Source organism: Mauremys mutica, chromosome 11 (genome assembly GCF_020497125.1).
Source record: "Mauremys mutica isolate MM-2020 ecotype Southern chromosome 11, ASM2049712v1, whole genome shotgun sequence".
Classification (NCBI taxonomy): domain Eukaryota; kingdom Metazoa; phylum Chordata; order Testudines; family Geoemydidae; genus Mauremys; species Mauremys mutica.
The window spans coordinates 70,070,401-70,080,092 of NC_059082.1; the positions used below are offsets into that span (position 1 = coordinate 70,070,401).

The following is a 9,692-nucleotide window of genomic DNA, read 5'->3' on the forward strand; positions in this document are numbered from 1 at the left end:
ATGGTAGGTTCTCCACCATGTTAATTTTTTAAATCAAGATTGGAGGTTTTTCTAAAAGATTTGCTCTAGGAATTATTTTGGGGAAGTTCTATGGCCTATTATACAGGACGTCAGACTAGATGATCACAATGGTCCCTTCAGGCCTTGGAATCTATATTCACATATCAGAAGAACAGCACTGGCTGTGAGAAAGCAGAGCTTAAGTCAGTCAGGATGAGGTGGGGAAAGAAACACAGGACTAGGGAAGGATTTATTTTAATTTTCAAACTTAAAACAGTTTTACAAACACTAGAGATCATAAAACAAAACTCATAAGAGGCTCACCCATGTCCTTTTTTATTAAATCACAATCAAGCCCGCTGGTGTTATGTGGAGCAAATGCTTTTCCATTAGTGACACCAACAGGTTTAAGTTGTAAGTGCATCATGAAACACCTAAGCCATACACTTGAACAAAAAGTGTACAGGAACAATACTATTGGAAAACAAGCTATAGCTGCACTATATTAAAATAGGGGTTTTTTTTAATCTGGGTTTCTAGTCTTTGTAAAAATGATACTATAACTTATCAATGAGACATACTCTTCAAATGTTATAGCAAGAGAAAAAATTCAGATGCTATTTTCAAACTGAGGGAGAACACTCATTTTGTAAAATTGAAACCAGAAAAAGTTTAACTTTTTGTATATTAGATGTTGTGTAATACAGAGAGCCGCTTTCACATGAAGTTTAAAAACCAACTCAAACATGAGCACAGCTAATAAAAAACCAATGAATGAGACTATTTAATAAAAACATCAAACTTAAATAAAGGAGTGCCTTTGGAATAAGTATCCTTAGAAATGGGTTCTTCTCAGATAGTTAATAGATAACTATATATGCTCCTGTCCACTATGTACATTGCTCTTCTTGAGAGACATACCACAGGGTGCTTTTGCCAAGATTATACACGACTTCTGCACTGGCATCTGTCTGTTCTAGAAAATTACAGGACTTTGAGGGAGAAGGGTGAGGGAGAGGTTTGCTCATAATACTGAGCTATTTTGATGGTGGCAATTCCTCTCCCCCCACATATTTCAAAGACATGTTAATATGTTCTAAACTAGACTTTGTAGACATCTGAACAACATACAGAAAATCGGGTGCTTATGGCTCATTCTGTATTTAATAAGACGAGGTTTACATAGTATGTAAAGTCATGTCACCAAAACAAAATGGCACTGTTTTTTTTTTTCAAATAACCCCCCTTTTCCAGACCTCTCAATCCTGCCTCTGCCATTGGCTTCTCAGAATGTCTAGAGGCAAAGGAGTTGAGTCTGCCCAGCACCCTATGGTAGTTATTTACATGTGGTAAGTGGGTGTAAAATGCTACCAGATCAGACTGGTAACAGTTTACATACACGTTGCACAGCTCTATGACCACACAAGATGGAAGGCATTGGAGAATCAGGCTGAAGAGTTAAGTGATAAATATCACCATTCTCTCTGACACTCCGTGCTGCAACATTGACTCCTATAGCAAAGACAGGATGGAGCATTACATTTTTTCTTTTTCTTTTTTAAATACTTGGATATTTAAAATAAAAAATTAAGCTCTCCTTTAAATGTCCATTTCAAAACTCTAAGCCAGTCTATTTTTACAGTGATCTTTAGTGTTTGTCTTCCCCTTCCATCACATTCTCTATGCCTGCTGACTGTCGCTCTCATTGGGCTTAGATTCCTCTTCACTCTGACCTTTGTCTTCCGGTTTCACTTCTTTAGAGTCCTCTTCTGCCAGGTTTATTTCTTTCAACTTCTCCTCCTGTGAAGCACTCAACAGGTTTTGCTGTACCAGCTCTTCCTTGTTGCTCTTCACCACCTCTTGTAGATTATATTTTCTGAACAAAACATAGTCTTTCACCACGCTCAAGCAACAGACATTTTTTATTATTTCTACCACAATGGTATACTGGGGGTTATTAAGATCCACTTTGTTTTCTGGATTTAGGCTGCCCACTATTCCTACAAAATAAAAGGAAACGGTCTGAGAATTGAAACTGGAGGAAATGTTTTTCATAGGAAAGAATGTAAATGAGGTGTCACATTCATCAGTTGAGCCCTCACTTAAAGTGCAAGGACTTTTAATAAGATGGAAATACCGCAAATCAGATAGAGGGGATAAACTTACTGCCAAACAATGAGAGAAACCTGCTGTTGTAGCAACAAGCCAAAATAAGCACCAATTTCACAAGAAAACTGTTTCCAAAACTATTCTGAACACTCAGTTCTGGAAATAAAATCTCAGAGCACAAACTGCACCACAAAGCAGGGGAAAACAAGGCACCTTACTTTAGCTATGGCAACTGCAATCAAGAATTTTCAGTCACTGAATTGGTCAAAATAGCAGGACAGATTGGGACTCTTAGAAACACTCTCTCGAACCAAAGGGCTATTCCACAGCAACTTTCAAGGAGAAAGCTGCCAAGTGAATTTAGAGTTGTTTCATTAAGGCCACGTCTATGCTACAAAACTAAGTTGACCTGATTTACGTTGGCATACAGCTGCCACAGTAATTACATCTCTTGTGCAGTCTTAGGTAGCTTATACACTTGTCTACAATCATGCTGGGTCAGATAAGTACATACCTGCCAATTCTTTGATTACTTCTTCCCTACTCATGTGACTGTTATTACGAGCTTTGTAAACAATCTGAAAAGTACCCTTATTAGGGGCTTTAAACCAAGGCTCAAAGAAGGTCTCTGAATACTTTTTCATATCTTCCACAAAAGCCTTGCAGGTTCCAGAAATGGGCAACATGCGCAGAATCACTCTTGTTTTCTTCTTTTTAGTAGTGTGCAAGTCCTTTAATATATGATGCACAAGGTTCTCAGGTTCTACAAGACAAGAAAACAGAGTAAGAGCAACAAATAGAAAGAATTTCCTTTTAAAAAAGCAATACAGCATCAAATCTTACTTGCTTACAAGTACAAAGAAACTGAATCATCAAATTCTACAGCACCCTACTAAATTCTATAGGGTTCTTACAAAAGGGTAGGGCGTTTGAAAGCATGGAGAGAGTATTTCCACAATTCTGGCTTATGAAGCACAAGAGAGTAGGTGCAACACTGGAGGTCTACTTCTGAAGTTTTTTACTCAGGCAACAGGAGTTTTGCCTGAGCAAGGACTGAAAGATCAGACCCTACTCATGTCTACTGGACTGTCAATACACCGGCTGTTCTTCCAGCTCGTATTTGTTTTTTCACGACAAGGCTGAGGATCTGGGAACATCAGCCTTTTTGCACGCTTTCCAAGTTCAGCAAAATACCAAGCCCTTTTACATTTACAAGGGTCAGATTGGTTCTGCTTGGGCAAAATAACTACCTGGCTGTAGTCACTAGAGTGTTCAATGGGAAAGCCAAAGGAAAAGAGGAAGGTTGCATGAACATTCAGCATGCTTCACTTCTTTGGCAGTCACACCATGACACAGTCTAACAAACTGCAAAGCAGCTAGTGTGTGTTGCATTATGCAGCAGTTATTTCAATACACACCTACACCCAGCGTTCTAATAAAGACCACATTGTTAGCTCCACTCTCCACTGACTGGAATCTTCTCAGCTTCTGTTCAGTCGAAGTGCGAATCTGATCAACTTCTTTCTTTAAGGCAGCTTCAACATCATCTTCCTCCTCTTCACTTCCTGACAACCTGCCATCTTGATCTGTAAACTGTTGGAACAAGAGGATGCATCTTAAATGAGATGTTAGCGAAGGGTTAAGAAATCTCATCTAATGCTCAATAAATGAAAGTCACAACCACCACTATACCCCGGCCTAAAAAACCCAGAATTCAAGCAGTGATACTGTAGACAGTTAATAAGGCATTTTAGGAGTAGGCACACTGCGTTAAGACAAGCACCAGAAATTATTGCAGTGGGAATCATCATTTCATTTTCTCTATCTCTGTGGTGATTTAATTTTAAAGCACGTTACATAAAATTTGTCTCTTGCACCATTAGGTAACAGGTGGATGATCAATCATCTTTAAAAAAAAACAAACCCAAACTCACCACCAGTTTGGAAAGCAAACTTTTCAAGATTATTACCTATAGCAATTTATAAATGGGAGCAGCGAGTAACAGGCAAACCTTAGGCCTGGTCTATACTAGGAAATTAGGTTGGTATAACTACATCACTCAGGGGTGAAACTGACCTAACCCCCAATGTAGACAGCACTAAGTCAATGGAAAAATTCTCCCATCAACCCATTTACCATCTCTCAGGGAGGTGGAGTACCTACACCAACAGAAGAAGCTCTCCTGTTGGCATAGGTAGCATCTTCAGTGAAGCATTAAGTGTAGACAAGCCCTTAATCTGTAGGCAAAAACTTAGAGCAATAAACAGGCCAGCTATGTTAACCAGAAGGAGTTATTTAACCAAGTGTGTATCCATCACTGAAAGAAACACTTATACTGATTTGCAGAGCACTTTAACATTAATTCACTTCTTGCTCTAAAATATCCACAAACCAGAACATTAACATGTTGCCTTTTTTTGTTGCTTAACATCGTTATTTTGGCCAAGAGAGACGCCCAAATTATCCAGCACGGCCATTCTTGGGCATCCTTTAAGGGCGCCAGATCTCAGCAGTGCAGCGCGCAGGAACCACAGCCAATGGCAGGCCTCTGCTGCTTTGGGGTTCACTTTGGTGGGGCCACAAACAAACTGCTTACAGATGACTCTGCCACCACAGGAGCCTGTAAGCTGCTCGGGGCAGGACTAGATTTCTGGTGCGTGCCCAGGGATCAGGAGGGGGGTCCCGAAGTACCATGTTAATAATCGGGCCCCCTGCTGCTGTAGCAGCCCCCGCGGAACGCACCGGGCAGCAGAGCCAGGCCAGCGGCACCCAGCCCCGGAGGGGCCCCGGCCGGCCGGCCGGCCGCACGCACCTTCTCGGGCCCGTAGAGCAGGTCCCCGTACTCGTTGAGCAGGCTGTAGGCCTCCCCCACGCACTTGCGCTCGTTCATGTTGCAGGTGATGAGGATGCCCTGCATGCCGAGCTCCAGCTGCCGCGGCCCGCCGCCGCCGCCCCGGGGCCGCTTGGCCTGCTGCCCCGGCACGTACTGCGCCTTGTGCCGCCGCTTCATCGCCGCAGCCGGCTGCTCCGAGGCGGCCATGGAGGCAGCTGAGCCACGAGTCCGGCCTCCACGCGGGCGCTAGAACCACGCGTTACCTCGCCGACGTGCGGCGCGAGGCGATGACGCCACAGCAGCGCGACGGAAAGGGAGCTGGTCCCAGCAAGTCCGAAGGGCTTTCCGGGTCCTAAAGCCCGGCGGATACAGCGGCTCTCCCGGGTCCTAAAGTCACCCCCGTGCCTGCCGCGTGCCGCCTGTCCCCGTAGCACCGCGCTGCTCGTGCCGCGCCAGCCAGCTCCGGGAGAGGCGCGACCCGGGCCCTGCGTGCGAAATCCCAGTTGTAGCCGATGCCCCGGTGTGTTGTAACGTTTGGCAAAGAGCGGCCACTGGGGTAGAGAGAGAGCCGGGCGGTCAGCCACAGCCACGCAGGGGTGAGCCAGAGCTGGCTGTGTTCACACTAGCGCCTTTACCAGCCCTTATTTATCTGTCGCACTAAAACTTTACCCCCGCCCAAGCAAAGCAGGTAGACAAGAGGGTCCATTTGGTTTAGCCTACAACTTTAGATGACTTTGGGTCAGGGACTGTGTGTTTCATTATTATATAGAGGGAAAATTGCCAACTCCCACATTCAGAAATCGCATCAGGCCTCAAAAATCCTGAGACTAATTCAAAAATCCTGATTTTCCCCCCCCTCAAAATAATATTTTTTGGGGGGAAGGGTGCAATGCTCCCTGGGGTACACAGGCTTGTGAAAAACCTCATCACCATCTGCCTTCACTATGAAACAGTTTTGCCTCATATCTGCTTTACCTCAGCTCCCTGAAACCAACAGCCTCTGGCCATAGATAGACATTGACTTAACTTCCTGGTTTCTGCAGCCCTCATCTTTGTGATACAGGCCAGGGCCGCCCAGAGGATTCCGGGGGCCCGGGGTCTTCGGCGGCGGGGGGCCCTTCCGTTCCTGGACCTGCCGCCGAAGTGCCCCGAAGACCCACGGCGGGCCCCCCCCCCCCGCCAAATTACCGCCGAAGCGGGACCCGCCGCCGAAGCGCAGCCCGGTCTTCGGCGGTAATTCGGCGGAGGGGGGGCCCCGCCGCGGGTCTTCAGGGCACTTCCGCGGCGGGTCCCGGAACGGAAGGGCCCCCCGCCGCCGAATTACCGCCAAAGACCGGGCTGCGCTTCGGCGGCAGGTCCCCCTCCGTCTTCGGCGGTAATTCGCCAGCGGGGGGTCCTTCCGCCCCGGAGCGGAAGGACCCCCCGCCGGTGAAGACCGGGAGCGGCAGAAGCTCCTGCGCCCGGCCCCGCACAAGAGTTTGTCGGGCCCCCCGGAGCGAGTGAGGGACCCCGCTCCAGGGGCCCCGAAAAACTCTGGTGGGGGCCCCCGTGGGGCTCGGGGCCTGGGGCAAATTGCCCCTCTTCCCCCCCCCTCTGGGCGGCCCTGATACAGGCTACTAATAAACACACAGCAACCTCCAAGGATAGGTTGCGATGGTCACGTAAACACCACACTATACCGAAAACCTACTGACTGCTACACTTGCCTCCAGCTTTCATCCAGACCACACCACACAATCCATGTCTACAGCCAGTCTCTATAAAACCGATTTGCTCCAATCCCTCAGACAGAAACAAATACCTACATGATCTCTATCAAGCATTCTTAAAACTACAATACCCATCAGCTGAAGTGAAGAAACAGATTGACAGAGCCAGAAGAATACCCAGAAGCCACCTACTCCAGGACAGGCCCAACAAAGAAAATAACAGAACGCCACTAGTTGTCACCCTCAGCCCCCAACTAAAACCTTTCCAGCGCATCATCAAGGATCTACAACCTAACCTGAAGGACGATCCCTCACTTTCACAGATCTTCGGAGACAGGCCAGTCCTCGCTTATAGACAGCCCCCCCAACCTGAAGCAAATACTTACCAGCAACCACACACCACAGAACAAAAACACTAACCTAGGAACCTATCCTTGCAACAAAGCCCGTTGCCAACTCTGTCCACATATCTATTCACCATCATAGGATACCATCATAGGACCTAATCACATCAGCCACGCCATCCGGGGCTCGTTCACTGGCACATCTACCAATGTGATATATGCCATCATGTGCCAGCAATGCCCCCTGCCATGTACATTGGCCAAACCGGACAGTCTCTCTATGCAAAAGAATAATGGACAGAAATCAGACGTCAAGAATTATAACATTCAAAAACCTGTCAGAGAACACTTCAACCACCCTGGTCACTCAATTACAGACCTAAAAGTTGCAATTCTTCAACAACAAAAAAATTAAAAAACAGACTCCAACGAGAAACTGCAGAGCTGGAATTAATTTGCAAACTGGACACCATTAAATTAGGCTTGAATAAAGACTGGGAGTGGATGGGTCATTACACAAAGTAAAAACTATTTCCCCATGTGAGCAAGACACGAGAAGTCATTCTTCCTCTCTACTCTGTGCTGGCCTCAGCTGGAATATCGTGTCCAGTTCTGGGCACCGCATTTCAAGAAAGATGTGGAGAAATTGGAGAGGGTCCAGAGAAGAGCAACAAGAATGATTAAAGGTCTAGAGAACATGACCTATGAAGGTGTTACTCACACCTTCTTGTCAACTGTTTGAAATGGGCCATCCTGATTATCACTACAAACGTTTTTTTTAATCCTGCTGATAATAGCCCACCTTAATTGATTAGTGTTGTTAGAGTTGATATGGCAACACCCATTTTTTCATGTTCTCTGTGTATCTCTATCTTCCTACTGTATTTTCCACTGCATGCATCCAATGAAGTGGGTTTTAGCCCACAAAAGCTTATGCCCAAATACATTTGTTAGTCTCTAAGGATGCCACAAGTATTCCTCGTTCTTTTTGCTGATACAGACTAACACAGCTACCACTCTGAAATCTTACAGAACAGTGAACACTTTGGCAGTTGGTATTGAGGAGTTCTTAAGGTAACAGGGAGGATTTACCTTCTGGTTTCTGAGCCTTTGGGGTGCGTGCATGTCACATTTTCAAGCTTTTCTCTGCCACCATGGAGGCTAGAAACTCACTTTAAAAAAACCCCAAAAACCTGAGATTCTGAAGTAATCACCAGGCTACAAAGCTAGGACTTTCAGACAAATATTAAATATCAAGATACTCACAATACATCTGTGGCAGTTGGCAATACTTCCTATCTGTAGCGTGTCTAGCACAATGAAGCCGTGCTCCCTGACTGGAGCCTGTATACACTGTAGCAGCACAAATAGTAAATAACAATAATAATTAATAATAGACCTGGCTTCTCTAGGCTTTAGGCTAAACTTATATACACAAGCAAGTGTCTGTTGTAAAAAAAACAAACCCAAGAACCCTTCTCTTATTGATATGAAAAATATTAGGAGAGAAATTGGTCTTTAAAATAGTGATTGATCTGACTATTAATAGTTTGGTCTGAATGTAAAATACTTTATCCTGCTATAGTGATCTGAACACAAAGTGAATTGGCGTTCTGAGAGATTAGAATCTTGTTGATTTATGCTTTTGTAGAACTTTGGCTCTCAGAATTAAAGGTCCAGAATTTGAGTTAATAAATTGCAGAACATAAAGAGAAGCTAACTTGGGGCCTGATCCAAAGCCCATTGAAGTAAATGGAAAGATTCCTAATTGTGCCCATTGGACAGTCTGTATTTTAAAGGCACTTACAAGTAGCCCCATACTACTCAGTGTAAGGATTGCAGAATCAGGCTCTTGGTTTGGAATGTATCCTTATTTTCCTAATTAATCACTTAAAACATTACTAATTTACATTTACAGAGAGGACAAATAGACTTTCTCTATGGTACAGGTACTTTGGGGTATAAAATAAAGGCCATCCCTTGTCAGAAGAAGCAGATGAGCTGTATGATATTTGTGATCGGTTAGGATTGCAGGATCAAGGCCTTAACACGATGCAGCTGTCAAAATGCTGCTATTGCAAGGATTTCAAATGTGCTTAACTTTAAGCATGTGAGTAATCCCCTTGAAGGCAACCAGACTACTCATAGTGCATAAAGTAAAGCAGGTATGTAAGTGTTTGCAAGACAGGTTTTTAATAAAGGAAACGCTTCACTCTGTATCGAAATGCAGCAGCCAGCTACCTCTGGAGTGAATGGTGATAGATGTCTTCTTAGAGCACATAGTAACATTACAAAACAATTGAAAAACACAAAGCGAAGAATAATTTCTCCAGATGCTGCTGCTTGGTGAGTTTTAGGTAGGCAGAATTGAATTAGCCAATCTGAATTTAACTAGGACACTGGGATTCAGGGCCCTACTCTTGTGAAAAGTGCCATGAGATTTCAAAATGACAACATGTAGCCCGGAAACCAGCTTTATGCCTCATCTAAAAGAACGATGCACAGAAACAATTTAAAAGAGATTAGGTTGTCACAGAGAGTATAATTTTATTCCTGAACCATAAAAGCTTCTCATCCAAGTGTTCTCAGCACATTTGCTGACCATGTTGTCAAAAAAAACAAAAAAGAGTTTCTCCATCATTTTCTATTAACTTTCATGCATCTTTTGTGGCAATTTAATCTTTCATTTGAGGATT

At 44.5% G+C, this 9,692-nt stretch overlaps 1 protein-coding gene across 2 annotated transcripts in view; it reads right to left on the reverse strand.

The window, feature by feature from the left end:
- Window positions 1–231: 231 nt before the first annotated feature.
- The window catches only part of LOC123344587 (ERI1 exoribonuclease 2-like), a 39,309-nt gene continuing 29,848 nt past the window's right edge, over window positions 232–9,692 (reverse strand). The window contains exons 9-12 of one of the 2 annotated variants that reach the window (XM_044980969.1): window positions 8,263–8,349; window positions 3,528–3,702; window positions 2,624–2,872; window positions 232–2,000 (exon numbers count right to left, since the gene is read on the reverse strand). In XM_044980969.1, coding sequence (XP_044836904.1) covers window positions 1,681–2,000; window positions 2,624–2,872; window positions 3,528–3,702; window positions 8,263–8,349 — 831 coding nt within the window. In that variant the 3' untranslated portion in view covers window positions 232–1,680. The remainder of the gene's footprint in view (window positions 2,001–2,623; window positions 2,873–3,527; window positions 3,703–8,262; window positions 8,350–9,692) is intronic. The other variant, XM_044980970.1, reaches the window with a different exon arrangement.